General features: G+C 39.6%; 2 protein-coding genes across 3 annotated transcripts; both read right to left on the reverse strand.

Moving 5' to 3' along the window:
- Positions 1-1379: 1379 nt before the first annotated feature.
- LOC102304896 (sodium-dependent lysophosphatidylcholine symporter 1) lies at positions 1380-13023 on the reverse strand. The gene is made up of 14 exons (XM_042224316.1): positions 12437-13023; positions 11687-11806; positions 11490-11614; positions 11272-11398; positions 10048-10126; positions 9806-9957; positions 7574-7682; positions 7031-7128; positions 6827-6910; positions 6621-6704; positions 6438-6550; positions 6056-6199; positions 5797-5964; positions 1380-2472 (listed from the first exon to the last, which is right to left on the reverse strand). The coding sequence occupies exons 1-14, from the start codon at positions 12563-12565 to the stop codon at positions 2100-2102; spliced, it is 1905 nt and encodes a 634-aa protein (XP_042080250.1). The 5' UTR covers positions 12566-13023; the 3' UTR covers positions 1380-2099.
- A 567-nt stretch (positions 13024-13590) lies between these two features.
- LOC102313170 (protein FAM110A) lies at positions 13591-17287 on the reverse strand. 2 transcript variants are annotated; one of them, XM_042224315.1, is made up of 2 exons: positions 15949-16914; positions 13591-15866 (listed from the first exon to the last, which is right to left on the reverse strand). In XM_042224315.1, the coding sequence occupies exon 2, from the start codon at positions 15678-15680 to the stop codon at positions 14406-14408; it is 1275 nt and encodes a 424-aa protein (XP_042080249.1). In that variant the 5' UTR covers positions 15681-15866; positions 15949-16914; the 3' UTR covers positions 13591-14405. The 2 variants fall into 2 exon arrangements, with proteins under 2 accessions (XP_042080249.1, XP_005930745.1); XM_005930683.3 differs by lacking the exon at positions 15949-16914 and adding an exon at positions 16926-17287 and having other exon boundaries at positions 13665-15866.
- Between the last annotated feature and the right edge of the window lie 66 nt (positions 17288-17353).

Here is a 17353-nt window from a genome sequence, read left to right on the forward strand (position 1 = left end):
ATGAACAGTATCTGAAAGTCATGTTTCTAGAGAAAAACCTCCTCGCAACTGCTTTGATCACTAGCAGATTGCTGTGGTCAGCCACAGTTTGCATAGAACACTCTGACTTGACTGCAAACACTCGTCAAATTTAATAAATGATGGCACAAATAAGTGATTATGGACATAATGTATTTATATGAAATTCAGGAACAGGAAATCTGCTGACCTTGGTCCAACTTAAAGAACAGACACTGACAACATGAGTATACTATCACAACTTTACAGATTTATATTATGACCTGTAGAATTTTTTTTTATTTAGTTTTAAATTGTGAACTGTTGTCTATTACTGCACTGTTTTTTTATTGCGCTTCATAAAGTGTTGAAAACTGTGTATAAGACATAAAAAAGCTCTAACTCTCACCTTCTCTCTGCTCATCACAGCAGTGTCCTGCAGAATATTTCACATGCATTACAGCTTAACACTATATATACTTTGAATTCAATTAACCAAGTGTCATGCTTCTTATATACATCACATCACAGTTGCTGAAAGAACTTCCTCTAAGGTTATACCTGTGCATCCTTGCACGTCCGCTGACCCTTTTCTATTCTCGTACTCTCTACTGAATATTTATTTTTGGAGATGAGAAATCTTTCACGATGCTTCACTGAGAATGACTTTTAGGTCACAGGCAGGAGGACAGAGTGGAGATGAAATGAGGTGGCACAAAGTAGAAAATTAAAGAAACCTATATATGACCTTTGCCTGTACTTTTCCTTTACGTAAGTTATGTGTAATCATTTTTAGCTCTATATAATATTTTAATATTTTTTGTGTTTACACTCACTCTTTCAATATAGATGCAAGTAAAACACAGCAGAAAATAAATAAAATCAAAGACTAGCGGTCCTTTTGCTCTATTTTCACCTATAAAGCAGGAGTAGGGCAGGCGGAGGTTTACCCTGGTGCAGGTGTGCCGCGGCGGTCAGTGGAAGAATCCGCGAGTTTCTCTGTGAATTTCCCATTACGTCTTTGCGTACTCGGTGCTTGCTTGGAAGTTTAGGGGGGGTTTTTTCGCTGTAAAAAGAAGTTTTCTTCCCACGCACACCGGACGCTAATGTTTTTGTCACTTTTTATGGAATCAAACTTAAAGTAAGGTCAGTACTTCCACGCTTTAAACGCTGCACGCTCATACTCTCTCCCGCACTCGATATAATATCCACTGTTGATCTGCAGACAGCTGTTGTCACAAACGTAGCACTTGTTTACGTCACTGTCATGAGACATTCTCGCAAAAAAAATCACGGTTTTAGTAACGCAGTAACGCAGCGTTCCTACGGGAAAGTAACGGTAATCTAATTACCGTTTTTGCAATAGTAATCCCTTACTTTACTCGTTACTTGAAAAAAGTAATCGGATTACAGTAACGTGTTACTGCCCATCTCTGGTTAGGAGTGATGGCACCATAACACTAATGCCATAACCTGATTTGTGTGACACATTTCTGCTAAAGAACATCTGCTGCCTAACTGAGACTAACTATTGTCTCACAATAGTTGAAATGTGTAATTCCCTGGTATTCCTATTCCTATTTATCGCTATTATATACTCTGTGTTTATATGCGTCTCTGTATTTATATATGTGTATATGTGTATATATGGTATATTTCTATTTCTGCTTACATTCTTTTGCAGCTTCTGTTGGTGCTGTGCTACTGGAAACAGAATTTCCAGGAGGAACCGAACCGAGGGATTAATAAAGCTTTATCTAATCTAATCTAACCTAATGTTATTTGTCTATGCTAAATATAATGCTAAAACAGGTCAGATTGATACCCTAACATAAAGACATGACCTGTTAAAACAATTTTTCCACTCAGTGTGTGCAAAGAGTTTGCAGGGACTAAGCTTGTGTTCTGCAAAGATTTCTTGGCTGGGCCTTCTGTAACTCTCTATTAGTTTCTTAGCTATGCATTTTGTACATTATGCCGATCCAATGATATGCTAAGATAAGTGAACCAACTCCCTGCTGAAGCATCAAATTACAAAGTACAGACATGAAGGTTGTATCATGTTTAAAACAGGCTAAAACAGTTGCTGTGGGATGTACTCCTCAAACCCATGACACCTTGGCTCTCACATGCGACCTGTTAGAGGCAGACTCGCAATGATTCTCAGGAACATTTATGCCCAGTTTGGCCCATCCTGAGCACTGGTGAGGGCTTTGTTCATGACATCGAGGACTTACAATTAACCGATCTGCTTTATGCCTGCTGCCATTTCCAAAAGATCTGTTGGAAACATTTGAACAAACAGACTTGACTGAATTTTTTTTCTCCTGACTGTAACAGTGTGGTAAGTTCTCAAATTTTAATGTGTTTGAGTCATAATGTGATGTTGATGTGACTCCAGCGTGGGCCTGCTGCAGGATTGTTGGCAGCTCTGTGTTTTCTCTTCGCTCTGAAGATGATGATGTAACTTCTGAACTGGATAAAGAATAAAAAAATACAAAATAAATAATAAATGTATTATCGTTAATATCCATCTTTCATTTTAAAAGTGGTATGTTTAAGTCCTGCAAGGACTATTGTAAGGCTATCTGTTAAAGCATGTAGCAAATGATTCTATTCTGCTGCAGAGAATGATCTCCTTTGATTTACTTTTGCTCACTATGTTGAAGGTTTATGGAAAACTTTTTTGGAACAATGACATCTGGGCATACTCATGGAAAAAGAGCTGGAAGTAAATATGGAATAATGACTCCAGCAAGATGCCCATACACTTTAGAGGTGCTGTTGGGCACGCTTGGGTCAGATTACTTTGTGTTCCGTGGCTACTTTGTAACCAGTTAATGAACACAAGTTGCCTGACATTTTAATGAGCGATGTAATCCCTGGCATTACAAAAAACATTTAAACAAATCTGATAAATAAAAATAATAATAACACACCTTATACTGCAGATGGGTGAACAAAATGTGTTCTTACAATGTAACTAAAATCTCATTTCACATCTTTCTAAATGTAATCCTATTCCCCAGCCAATAAACTGTTTGTTAACACAACTCAGCTCACATGGCAGATTTCTGTTGTTATTCATTCTAGTATGTTGTTGGCCACCTTTTTTCACTATTTTGTAGTTCAAGTTTTAAGCTTTAATCCACAAACAAAACCAGACCTCCTTCACTCTTATTCTTTTATGTTCAAAATCCATATTGATCCAAGTCTGTGTGACAATGCTATTTACATTCAAAGAGTTTATAAATTTGCTTACACATTCTTTGATATTGTAGATGCTGACATATTGAGCAGCTGAAGTGAATAACTGAAAATTTACAATCTGTCTTGATAGTTTACTGAACTCTTCATCCATATAATAATAGCAAGCATGATGGCGCTGTTAAAAAGATCATTTGGGGGTCAGTTGTATGTTTATAAATTTTACATTTATTGTGCAAAAGTCTTTAGCTTTACTATTACCAAAGACTACTTAAAGAAATAATGAGAAAAGGTTCAGGCCATCTTGACAAAGGTGGTCATACCAAGCATAGTCTTTTGAGCTTGTTAGAGTTGTACAAATACCATATTGTACTTGCACACATTTCAATAATTCACTCTAGCTATTTCCAGTTCTCTAAGCAACATATAGAGAGTTCAACAATCCCTTGAATTAAATATTGAATTTGCCTATCCTTCTGGCCAATCCATATGGGCAGAGTCTCAGTGCTTTATATTAAAATGAACTCTCTTTAGTGATTTCACTCAACAAAGTCAGTTTATTGCGTTATACTTTTTAAAATTACACTTATCCTTTGAGATTTTATCTTTTTGTGTTTTTCATAAATCCCAAACTTTTTTTTTTTGCAGCTTAGCATATCAGTTTCCCTGTTTCTGGTCTTTGTGCTATTCTGAGCACAGCGACTCCCTCTGTATCATCTCGTGCTCAGAGAGTAGCCTGTTAAAAACCTTCTCAACAAACTCTTGGGAAAATAACTTAACTTATGACTTATTAACACCAAGACTTGACTTGATCTTAAATCTGTGAGTGTGAACTTGCTGTGAACATGCTATAACAGACAACTATGAACTCAGTATTTAAGGTTTTACCTCAACCTTAATGGCTAAAAGTCTATTTTTCTCTCTTTTCTTTTTGATATCTCTTTTGCAGCTAAATTATTTCACGTTTCTAACTTTTTGCTGGGATTTCATTTTTTACTTTTAATTTTTTTTTAATGTATTTGTTCATTATATTGTACATGAAGTGGCTGAAAATTATTTACATCTAAATATCTATATATGTAATGAGGTTGATCGTGTGTCTGGCTAAACATTTATGATTTTATCAGCTATGTTGGGTATCTAAGTTGATTGTTCTACTTGTCAAATATACGTCAGAAATAATATTGCCTGATGAAGAAAAAAGGGATCTTTCCAAGTTAAACTGTGTGGGAGTCTGTTTGCAATGCTGGATCTGTTTGTCCTTCTCCTACGCATCTGTCTTACAAAATAGATGTGCGAAGAGTCTTTTTTTCCTGAGATTTCTGCCATGAAATCAGTTAAGATGTTGTGATACAATGAGCTGAAACTAAAGCTTCAAAGGTTCATCAAAATGAGCAACTGTGAACTGTATATAAAAGCCAATGAAGAAGTGCCTTAAGCATATGCAGTTGTACGGTGTGGTGTTGCTTGTTTCTTAAACAGTCACTCTTCACATCTAGTTTAAAAAACACCAAAAAAAAAAAAAACCCACAAAACTAAACAGTGGTGGACTTCACAAACCAGCAGTTGATATCTCAGTGGTTTGGTCCATCTTGTATAACAAATTCCAGTATTGCAAACAACTTGAAACATCTCCAGTCATTTACTTGGGATGTTATTTAGAAGCATTAAAATTAATTTAATTAAATAATCTTTAATTTTAATGGTCATCACAACATAAACAATGTCATGGTCTTGGGTTTTGAACCCAGAGGTTTCAGTTTGTGAACTTTGAATGTTTGCGTATTATTTTAATGTTCTATTTAGTTCTTAGTTTGTTCTTGTCCAAATTCTTGAGCCTTAGTTCCTTGTTTCAGCCGAGTTTTGCTATCAATATCCCTTTTAGGGTTTATTCTGTTTAGTCTTCGGTTATTTGTGTAGTTGCCCATTTGTGTCTCATTGTGTCAAGTTTGTCTCTGTTTAGTTACTTTGTGCTATGATTTCATAGTCATTTGACTTCGGTGTCGTGTTTTAGTTTAATTCTCTCATGTCTTGTTATTTTGATTTAGTTCAGCTGTGTCTTCCAGCTGTTTCCTCTCCTCCTCACCCCCTGTCTGTCTTCTTTGTCCCTTGTTACATTGACCTTCAGTGCTGTGTGTTATCCTGCTCTGTGTTCCTCATGGTTTCTGTATATCTTGATCGTATTCCCTGGTTGGTGCTTTGTTATTTAGAATAGCCGACATTAAAGGCTCACTTTAGAATTGACCCCTGTGTACCCCATGCATCTGGATCTGCAATCTGCCTCCTACACAGCTAATCCTGACAAATGTCAAATCACTAGTCAAACAGGATTTTGCCCAACAATTACATTTTAGAAAGATTTTTGTCCTCTGAAAGTTATATTTCTACCGCCATCTTTGCTGTTGTAGGGTTCTCCCATGATTTCAGTTTTACTCCTCTCTGTGTGTCTTGTGCACAGTGCTTCAGTTTATAGGCAATCTATGTGAGCAACTCTTTTAATGCTGTTGTTTTCACTTCTTAATTTGATGCTTTTTCTAATGATATAAATCTCCATTGTAGCTGTTTCAAAGATGACACGTCTGAGCCTCTTACTGGATTTGTTCCCGGAGCTGCAAGCTTTGCCTCTCGTTAATTGGGTAGAAGTGAAAAAACACCATCCCTATCAGCAAAAGTGTGATGGGAACTGGCGAGAACAGTACGATCAGAGCAGTCGCCACTCTGTCACCATGGTTACAAGCACCTGCTTCATAGCCCACAAACCTGCAGACGAGGAGAGCACATAATGTGACAGACCAAGTGATGTACCCACGTAACAAAACACAAGAAGTGAGTGGACTGGAGTCTGACTCACTGTAATGTCATGGTTGAGAGTCCAGCAGACAGCCCTCCTGTCAGTTTACTGCAGAAGGCATAGCAGGAAAAAAACAGAGGCTCTAGGTCCTTACAGGACGGGTGTCTCACAGCAAAGTCATCCACCACGTCTGGGAGCATTGACCTGCAGCACACGCACAACAAGTTGACATATCACATGTCAAAACCACATGTCAGTTTTAATGGAGAGTTCTGGCTGGTCAGCAAAGCACATCGTTTCTGGAATAGTCATCACTGGCCAGGGTTGAGTACAGACTATGAATGATTCATGTGCACCGCATTCATCTCTGACACTGATTAGATCTGACAGGGGGCCTTGGAAAGGACCTCAAACTTTGTGTTCAGGCTGGGAGCTGACTCACCAGGGTAGCAGGAATATGGTTGCCACACTGAATCCCATCAGAATGCACATACTCAAGAAGACCAGCAGGTTACTGGGAACACAGGCAACTATAATCACTGCTGGGATGAAGAGCTGGGAGAGACAAAAACGAGGATTCAAGGTGTGGAACATTTCTCTTATCATCAAGTTTCAGAGGTCTTACCGACAATCCGATGAAAACGGTGGACTTTTTCCCAATTCTCAGAAGAATTATTTGCCACACAGGAACTGCTACAGAGGCAGAAACCTGTGGAAATGTTGACTGAATTTCTATTTTGAACTCAAATCATATCTAAACTGGCCAGAAAGCTACTGAACCATGCAGCAGAGCAGGGTGTGAAAGAGTCTGTTAAGTTAGCTGCACCTTACCAGTAAAACCAGCAGGAGGTGCTGGAACTGGGCTCCCAGCCCAGCAGCATGACTGCAAAACAGCGCAAAGTTACCCAAGGACATCTGAGATCAAAACAGATGGTAAGAAAAGAAAAGGACAAATTGTTTCACATGTGACTTTGAAGTGAATAAAAACAGAATTAAGAAGGAGAAACCATATGCAGAAATGATTACAAGTTGAACCTGAAAGGCAAATGTACTAAACACAAAGCCCAGCACCAGCCTTTGGTAAGGAACGTGGCACGTGAGCATCTTCAGCGAGCTCAAATAGGAAGGTCGTACTTTATCTTCAGAGCAGCGAGAGGCTGGGAATATAACATATGAGAGAAAAGAGTGAAATATCAGACTCATGATTTTACTCTGTTTGTGGAGTAAAATCTTTGGCTAATTTTACATTTTGATTAAGTCCTCAGCTACACCTGTCCATGCCATGCATATATCAAACTAAATTACTTTGACTCAGCATAATTATGTTTTCATTTAACAAAAAAATGTTCACTTCAGAGGTTCAAAGGTTTGTCTATACGTATAGTTTAAGCTTTGACAAGTTTATTATTCTGTTCACAAACGGTGCCAAAGCAAAAGAAAATGAAAACATTTTTTTTTATCCTCGACAAATAAAGGTTTGAAATATTTGTTACTAGATCCTCATGATAACATGATCGCCTCTGCAAAGCTGTTCAACAAGAACAAAAAAACTTTTATTTATTGTGTTTGAACGCTGACTGTCTCTGAATGACTCACCCTGCTTCTCCTTCACCCCGAGGAACAAAATCAGGCTGCAGAGGAAAAACAAGGCACCCATGATCATAGCTGAGGTCAGGAAAGCCTTTTGCTGGGGGGCAAAATGCACACATGAAATCATAACTTTTAAACAAAGCATGTTATTCTGTCTACAAAGTCTAGAGGCTTAAAAACAGAAGTTTTTCCACTGTAAATAATTGTTTTATAGCATTATAAATAAACACAAAAAGCGCAATGGTGTTTCTACAGGGAGCACGTGAAATACACAAATCAGCTGTAGATGTCGATCTCATTCGCATAAAATCCAAAAGAAAATGCAAACTACGTAAAGATATAGACTCACTGGCTTTTGTTAGGGACACCTGCTCAACGTCTTATTAATGCAAATAATCAGCTGGCATTTACATGGCAGAAGCTCAGTATATTAAGGAATGTAGACACGATCAAGACGCCCTGCTGAAGTTAAAACTGAGCATCAGAATGGAGAAGAACAATGAATTTAAGTGACTCAAATATGTTATGGTTATTAGTGCCAGACAGGCTTGTCTGAGTATTTCAGAAACTGATTTGGATTTTTCCACACAATCATCTATAGGTTTTTCTGAAGAATTATCCAAAAAGAGAAAATATTCAGTTAGCAGCAGTTCTCCAGGTGAAATGACCTTGTTGATGTCAGAGGACAGGGAAAATGGCCAGACTGTTTTCACCTAACAGGAAGGCAACGGTAATTTAAGAAACCACTTGTTTCAACCAATGCGCAATAGCATCTCTGAACACACAGCATGTCGAATCATGAAACAGAAGACTTACATTTAAATTTAATTTAATAAATTTTCCAAAACTTACTCTAACTATTAATCAAGATGTCACTCGACATGTAATGGATTCAGTTATGAGGATTTGCAATGAAAGTGAGCACCCACAATGTGCCCATATATCTCCATAATATGAGTAATGTGAGTTCACCTCAGACACACAGAAACCCCACAACAATGGTGTATACATCAAGCAAAGAGCAGTAAATTACAGGGTAACAAGATATCCCTGAAACTATGTGAGCACAAAAAGAAAAAAAGCTTCTGCTCTACTAATGAAATGTGAGTCCTATGAAAGGGTGAACAATTTTTATTTTACATTAAAGGGGACCTAATATGCTCATTTACAGCTATATATTTTATTCATGTCACAGAAAAAATATTCAGAGCTCAAACATAATTCACTTATGGAGCTAGACTGTATATACTGGATGGGTGTGGCCACCATGACATCATCAGTTGTTTTGCTGTCTCATTTTTGAAGCCTCAAGCTGGGAGTTTCTTCTGTTGCTGATGCACATCTAACTGACACTGCGGGGGTTTAGGTTAACGACTTATCAATGAAAAGTTCTGACATCCACACTGCTTCATGACTCTTTGGGACACTACCAAAAACAATCATTTACAAAATTAGCATCACATTGTATTCGCTAAGCCTTAAAACTAGCAACTGAGATAGCTTTAAGGCTTTCCTAAGTAAATTCACCAGGAAAGAGTTTACTGATGTCACAGTTAAAGAATCCTTTGCCTTTTTTTTTTTTTACAGTTTTATAAAATCAGACTTTTTATATCTGGCAAGCGGCACCTTATGACAGACTTGACATCAAGTGGACAACTGTCAGCTTGCTGTCACAAGCTGACAGTTGCCCACCTTTTTTTGTAACCTGGTACGTTGTGCTGCTGCTGGATTGGAGACACGAGTGTACGATTATTTCAGTGTTTACTGGTATTTCAGTGATAATCAGTACAGAAGCTCAGAGAGTTGCAGGTAATAAAGAGGATGACGCAACAGTTTGAAAAGATGAGACTTTGTGGAAAAAACTTTGCTTCCAGGTTAGCTTCTTCTCCTCCTACACCAACACCTATTGTTCAGGAATACCGTAGCACCGAGAATGCTACCTGCTACTCGCGCAATCGTGAAAGGAGGTGGCTGTGTGATGATGACATAATCAGATTGGCTAGTTTGTAAAGATCGGTCAGCAAATGGGTGGGGCTTCCTCAGTGACATCATACAGAGCTAAAAGTAGAAAAAACTGGTGTAGATAAAACAGTTGGTGTCTAGATCAATCTGAAGCCTGAACGTGCTTTTATATATGCTTGGCCATGTTTAATATGAAAATCCAAATATAACAGGGAATAAAGAAGAGTGTATTTGCCGCCCCCCCTGAGAGTAGCATACCGTCTGTTGAAAGGAAGCAGTCTGTGATGAAGACGTGCTTTGAGGTGTTTCATGGTCCCGGCAGGCCTCCTGCTTCTCTGTATTGTACACAGCCACAACTTGTCCCTGAATTACTGATGCCAGCAGCATTGCCACCATCTCCACACTCATTCCTGGCCAAATAAGTAAAGAAACTCAAAACACTTTTCATTTAGTTTGGGGTCTGATGAGGTTTCTGAATGTAAATGAGTCAATATTCTTACTGTAGGCTGTGGCAGAGTCCCTGTCTCTCTGATCTCCTCCCAGAAACATATTCAGTGATAGGTAGGGGACGTTGTAGCACTGTTGACAGGAAGAAAAATGTGATGCCAAATGACACTTCACCATTGGTGTGAAACTCAGTAGCCATGGTGACATTGCTTGGAGCAAAAATAACAGTAGGATCAGAGTACTATGAATTTCAGTCACCAGAAAGATGACCAAAGAGCTAACAAGCATTCTGAGCTAAAATTCAGAATTCTCTTTTATTTTTTTGGCCCTTTGGTTTCTGATTCCTTGTTCTTAAGTTCTCTTTATTTCTCAGGGTGTGATTTCTGTTTATTCATGAATTCCTATCGTTCCTTGGTTTAGGTTTTATTGTCACACATTCAGTAGAATTCTTTTCTCTCAGTTCCTGTCTGATGTTCGTGTTAGCTGCATTTTGTTTCTGTTGAATTGTTCCTCCATTTATTTATTTTTTGCTGTTAAATTCACCAGTGTGCGATGTTTCACATTTGACTGACAGTCACTTCCTCTTTTGCTTTTTAGTCATTGTCTCCTGGTGTCTAGTTTTGCTTCCTCTTGGTCACTGTCCTCGAGTAAGTTCAGCTGTCTCTAGTTCCCCCAGGGGTCTCCACTTTCCTCTGTGTATTCAAAGCCTCTGTTAGCTGCTGTTCGTTATCAGAGCGTCTGTGTTGCCTGCCTGTTATCACACCTAATGTTTATCTTGCTTGAGCTGCTAAGCGCTAACAAGAGGACTCTTTAATTAGCTAGTCCAAATGTCTTTTCAAACTTCATGCCGTCCAACGTATCTGTGTGCGATTTAAAAAAGGGTATTGTATCTTGTCAGACTGTGCCATGTTGTCTGAGTCGGCCCAAATAAAAACAACAAAAAAAACCAAAAACATTATGTCTCATTTGACTAAATTCCTGTTACCCCGACACCTTCCTCCTCTCCTTTCTTGCCTCTTTTGCCTGCATATCTGGTGGGAGGGACTAAGATGTGAGAAGAGGAATCCAGGATGTGCGATATCAAAAATGAGAAGGGGGAAAGGCGTGGTATCATGACCTCACTAACCATACAGTCTATGCTATGGGTGTTGTTTGGTAACGAGTATATCGTGTTCTTTTTATGTAGGATCTTGATTTTCAAACAACAAGCTGAACTTTTACCTATGAAATGTACTGGAAATGAAAGTGATTGTGCCTGCGAACATCCAACAACTTACAGTCATGAGGGACTCGAATAGGCAAGCCGCTGTGAGGAACCACAACACGCTGACAGACATCGAGCCTCGTGGCACAAACCACAGAAGCAGATAGGACAAGATGCCAAATGGGGTGGAAATAACCATCCTGTGAGATAAAGATTGATGGCTGAGCACAGTGCTGCACCAGGAATCTAAATTCAAAGTGAAATGCGTGTTAAATGTGTGGGTCAACCAACCATGGAGTGAGTTTGCCAATGGGCGTCCAGTTACTGCGGCTCACAAGATATCCAACCAGAGGGTCAGTCACAGCATCCCAGGCCCGACTCACAAATAAAATCATGGAAACATAGAAGGCCTCCATCTGTGATATTTTACCCACTTAAAATTAGAAGCAGTATAGAACATTATATTGTGGAAAGTACTGAACTTTTACCTTTACAACATCCAGAAGGAAAATTTGCAAGGAAATACCAATAGCTACTGAAGTAATCAGATGTGGGACCCCACCCACAGCATAACACAGCTTGCAGGCCAGAGGAATACCACCTGAGTCCTGTGAAAACCAGAGAGAGGATGGAGGAAAATCCTGAATGTGGTTAGTTCAAATAGTTCATTTGGCTCATGTACAGTCTCTCCTCCACGGAGGGAGTGTCAAACAAAACTAAAATAAATTCAGAAATATCAGTTGTCTTATTTTCAGTTATTAATTAGATTATAATCCATGTAACGTAACAAAAGCACTATTTAACAAGGGTGCTAGTTTGTAACATTTTTGACTCATGCAAGGGTTCATTTTTTTTTATGAAAACAAGAATATTTTGAAGCACCTTGTGTAATTTTTTTGTGTTTTCTTGCATCCGTGTTTGTTTTATTTTTCTTCAATTTCTTAAAAATGTTGTTGAAAAAAAATAAAAATAGAGTAGGAAACACAAAGTTTACTTTGACACCGGTGTTGAAAGTAATACAGTAGCTAGCTGCCACTGATTTCAAGTGAAAGCTTGTTTGAGAGGACAAAACTAACATATTTAATTGAGAACAAGCTTCTGCAGCAAACATTAAATCATAATATTCAAGGGGAAATTGTAATGCTATCACTATTACAGATAATTTAAAAAAAGAAAGAAAGAAATGAAGGGTTTGAATGTTAATGTAAACTCTACGAATAAAGAGAAACGGTCCTTACCCCCTGCTGATCTTTCCTGCACGAGTTCCTGTTTGTGTTTTGCTTGAATAAAATCCTTTTAAATGTCTGGAAGTGCTCTGAAAAACTCTTAAGGCAATTCATTGTTAACACTTGAGTATCACTGGACATGTAACGCTGTCCCTGCACACACAGGTGAATGCCACCCGTTTGAAACCAGATTCTGGTTCAACAACTCTTTTGTGTTTTGAAGAGGGGTATTCTTATTCAGTACAGCTGCTCAGACTTAACAATAAATGAGGTGGCTCAACAGCAAAGCATAAGAACTACCAGTGCTGCAGATCTGTTTGAAACTTCAAACTTGTGGAACATGTTTTAAAAATATTAAAATTAAAATGACAGAACTGTATTTCCACAGCTGCAGCGAGAGTTTCTCTGACTCTGGAAAAAGGCCATCGCTTTCACCACATTGTCAGTAACTGCAGTATACTTCTGTACTGATGTGCTGTATTGGAGTGAGGTAGTGTGGGTGGCTGTGACCTCTTGTGGAGCTTCAGTGAAATGCAGGTAAGATTGTAAATATGGGTATCAACGTAAAACCCATATTTACAATCTTAGTCAGGTCAGGTGGTTTATATCACTGGAAAAGAAATTTACCACAATAAGGCAAAATTTCAAACTAATTCTCATCATTTTTTATTTATTTTTTCATTAGTTTGAGTTAGTAAGCCAACATTTTGAGATATTAATCAGAAATTTTGAGATTACAACCCCCAAATTTGACTTGTCAAAATCTGTTTTACAATAGCGGAAACAAATGTCTATATTGGTCTGCACCAAATGTGGTTATTGTTATTTATTCCTCCACAGAGATGAGTCCTAACATTTGTCTCGGTTCAGTGGAGAATCAGCAAATATAATTTTTTCTTCTTCCAGTACTAGTCAGAGTTCTTCAGATCTTTCTTGTGAAAATTTGTTTTGGCAACTGAAAGAAACATTTTTTGTTTTTTTTACCATCCATAAGTCAAAGTTTGGGGTTTTGATGTCACAATTTTGATTCACTAAACTTGGGAGAAAATAAGTAGAAATTGAGAAAACACCCTTAAATTATGAATTATGATGTCAAAATTTTAAATAACCTGAATTGTTTTTGATTTATTCATGGCAGAAAAAAAGAGGTTTCAGTGGTGGAAACAAGCTTCAAGCCAAAGCTTGCCGCAGAACAGACACAAATGTGAAATAATCTCAGGACAGAAATCAATACCACTCATGTATTGGTGCAGAGTAATGACATTTTTGTAGAAGATAGTTTTTAATGCCTTTTGTTTATTCACACAACTGCAAATTCTACATATCAAAATACCTTTGGGTAGGAATTGCTTTGAAATCAGAGATGGAAGATTCAAACCTTTTAAACTGAAGACTGAAGGGCTTTTGCATCAGAGGAGTTTTCAGAGGTGGTGGACAACCATGCCAAAGGTCTGCTAAATGGTTGTCTGCCAAGGGAGGGCAATACTAGTGTTAGAAGCCAACTGTGCACCAATTGTTTGAAATCTCACTTTTTTCCATTAAATTATTGTTCATACATCACCTGCACATGTGTATCTGCATTGTATTCTCTACATAACAGGGAGAACCAAACAACTTTCATGCAGCATTTTCTCTTTAATGGCAGCCATTTACAGCACAAAGTGATTTTTTTAAATGAAAATGTCACATCTTTGCCAGACAGCCTGGCTGTGACACACAAAAGTAATACAGCATTGAAAAGTCAAAATAGCACAAGAAAAACCTTCAGAACAAAGATTGTGGCTCACATTTTCTAAGTATGGTGAAAAAGAAGAGATATAACAAACTCACTATACTTTCCCATTAATAAACACTCTTCAGTGTAATAACAGGTTAGTAATGGAGCTCCATCAGTCAATGTCTTATCCAAGTTAGTTCTTAAAAAATATTAAAGTTGGCATTTTTATTTTTAATACAAAGCTTATAAATGACTTGAACCAGCCTATAAATTGGTGCTCTTTGTCGAGTTGTCCTTTGCCTGCTTGATTCCATAGAGCCACTTGATCACTCGTGCATTTCTCTCAATGACAGAAACACCGTAGGGAACACGATTTGCAGCTTTGCCAGCCTCCTCCTCATCCTCCTCATCCTCGCCTTCTCTGCCAGAGGCCGCGCACTCGGACCCTGGAGCGCTCGCGCTGCGAAAACGAGCCATGGAAACAATGTCAGAGCTAGAACCAGTCAGCTCCTGCACATCTGCGGGGTCCAAGCCGCACAGGTTGAAGAAGCGCTCCAGCTCTGTCCCAGCTCGGGAGTACCTGTCGCTCATGTCCGACTTAGACCGGGTTAGAGAAGGGCGTTTCCTGGAGCTGGTGGAAGACAAACGGGTAATTGCTGGGGAAGGAGGAGGTATAACAGGGTAGCTTGGTGTAGCAGGAACTGGGGTCTCGGCTGCAGAAGTAGAAGAGGTATCAGGTTTTGACTGAGCAATAACAGGTTTCAGAGGAGAATGACCTGGTGTTGTTCTAGGGAGAAAGAGATGCAGGTTTGAAGCAGTTGGGCCGGGTCGAAACTGAGACTGTAGAGATATTGGCTGAAGGGGCTGTCGAATTAACTGAGGTCGTCTGCCTGCTGTCCTCACAGGGCTGGCCTGAGGCATGACATCCACTCTCCGTACCGTCGCTGCAGCTGGAGACCCAGGAGAGCTCGTGCTCTCTACGTTGGCAGGGTCAAATGCTTTTAATCTTACTTTAGCTGCAACTAACCTATCAGGACGTGGAGGCGGACACGGCTTCTCCTTTTTCTGCTGTGCCCCTGCAGGAGTAGGACGGGGAAAATTGTGTACAGCTGCAGCACAGCAAGGAGGTTTACTGTCGTTTGGCTTTGCAGTTGCACCGGACCGTGGCGCTTCATTCACTCCACTGATGAGGTTACTCAGGTGCTCCATGTCCAGCTGTAATCCTTCCTGCTTTGTCTTTGCTGGGTCTGCGGTCTTTCTGGTGGGCCACAGGGCAGAGCTGGGGCTGAGTAGAGGCTTACGCACTTCAGGAGGCCTGACTGGCTGCTGCTTGGTAAGAGCTACCTGACTCTTGACATATTTAGCCTTGTCTGCCTCCAGCCTTTCCACAGCACTCTGCTTTGGTCTGCTCGCAGCTTTTTGGTACTTCTGGTAGAAATCTAGCCCCACTGGCCCCTTGGGTCGCAACCGTGGGGGTGTATGAGCAACAGCAGTCTTTGTTGGTTGCCTCACGGAGTGTTGAAGCGTTTCCACAGGCATTTTGTGGCCAGGCAGTCGTACCTTGTCCACTTCCCGAGCCACCTTGGAATTCAATCTGTTTAGTCCTCACTGTTATCCTCTGTTTATGTGGCCGTATGGTTCTCTCATGATCACCTTAATGGCATATTTGAAGTGACTCAACCTCGGCAAGTCAGCTGATCTCTAGCTCCTTGACATTTGGACTTCCTGCGAAAAAAACCCAGTGTCAGTCAAATGAGAAGAAAAGCAGCTTAACAAAATAAAAGACCAGTGAATAGAAAACATTTACCTTCAAACACAAGCAGAAACTTGTGTGGAGCTACAAAACTTCACAAAGACTCTACAACCACAAACCCTCCCACTTATTTAAAACTGCAGCCAATCGCTCTCCTGAAGCCCCATGCTTCTAACAAGTTCATTGGCTGCCATCTCAGAGAGATCCGAACAATTACTCGCAGTCATCCATCTCTCCGCAGACAAACACACAATAAAACCTCATTTTCAGTCAGTAGAAAGGCTGTGAAAAGAGTGATACAAGTGTGTGTGTGTGTGTGAGGGGTGATGGGGAGATGGATCAGGACAGCTGTCAACAAGCTATTGTCTGGAGGGAATACAGAGCAGATCACACACACCAACAGCTGCTAGGGGAACAATGACTCTTCATCTTTAAATATAGCAGCCTGTTGCCAACTACAAGCTTCTGTGGAGTAATTAATGTTGAAAAAAAGAAGGAGCCTACTATTTTAAGTCCATAAATAGTGAAGGTCAGACTTCTTCTGTGCATACTTAAGATCCTGTAGGTGCATATGGACTATGCTGCTTGAACAGTCTGCATCCAACAGTCAAATTCTCTACATATTTGCCATTCCAGCCTAAGCCGGGCTAAACTCCTGCTGACATAGTTATGAAAGTTTTAGTAGAGCTCCAGGCTTAACTGTTTTTACGTCTCCAGGTCCCCCCAAAATGATCCTCAAATTATCTACAGTATCTCATTAAAACAACCGGCCGGCTTACAAACACAATGGGAATTTCAGGAGTTTAGTCAGACAAGCAGAATTAGATCCTCTAATTTGATGTTTCCGAGTCAAGTGCTGGCACGTTCGTCTGACAAAGGGAGTGAAGCAGGAAGCCAAGCACAGACACCCGGGAAGGGCAGGTAAACAAAATGGCTTACACACTAGTCTTGCCCTGCCAAACTCACACCCAGCCTTTCTGAAGGTACAAGTTAGTAAAGAAAGCTTTTCTTTCTATCAAGAGGAAACTCACCTTCACAGGTTGCCTTGAGTTCCTCAGTCTCACCTGGGTTTCTCCTTCGTGTGTTCGTGTATTTCAAATCACACAGGACAAACCTGTTTGACAACTCATGTGTGCTGCTCCTGAGCCCACCCCCTTCTTTTGATTTGTCCAATCAGTCTCTTACAAGGAAAAACACAGGCTTGCTTTTTTTGGTCACGTGACCCTATCATTGTCATCTGCTCTCAACAAAGTGATAAGCACCGTTTCCCAGAATCCAAGAGTGGAGCAAGGAAACTGCAAGCAAAGCACCAATACGTACTGAAACTGTTACAAAGGTTAAGTCGAAAGTTGCTTAAAAATAAATAAATAAAAAAATTAAGTATTTCTCACTAGTAGTTGAAAAACACAAAACATGTACTTTTCCAATCCCTCCATGATTCCTCTACATTATATCCAGA

This window comes from Haplochromis burtoni, unplaced genomic scaffold (genome assembly GCF_018398535.1).
Source record: "Haplochromis burtoni strain Fernald_Lab_line unplaced genomic scaffold, NCSU_Asbu1 Contig_134, whole genome shotgun sequence".
Classification (NCBI taxonomy): domain Eukaryota; kingdom Metazoa; phylum Chordata; class Actinopteri; order Cichliformes; family Cichlidae; genus Haplochromis; species Haplochromis burtoni.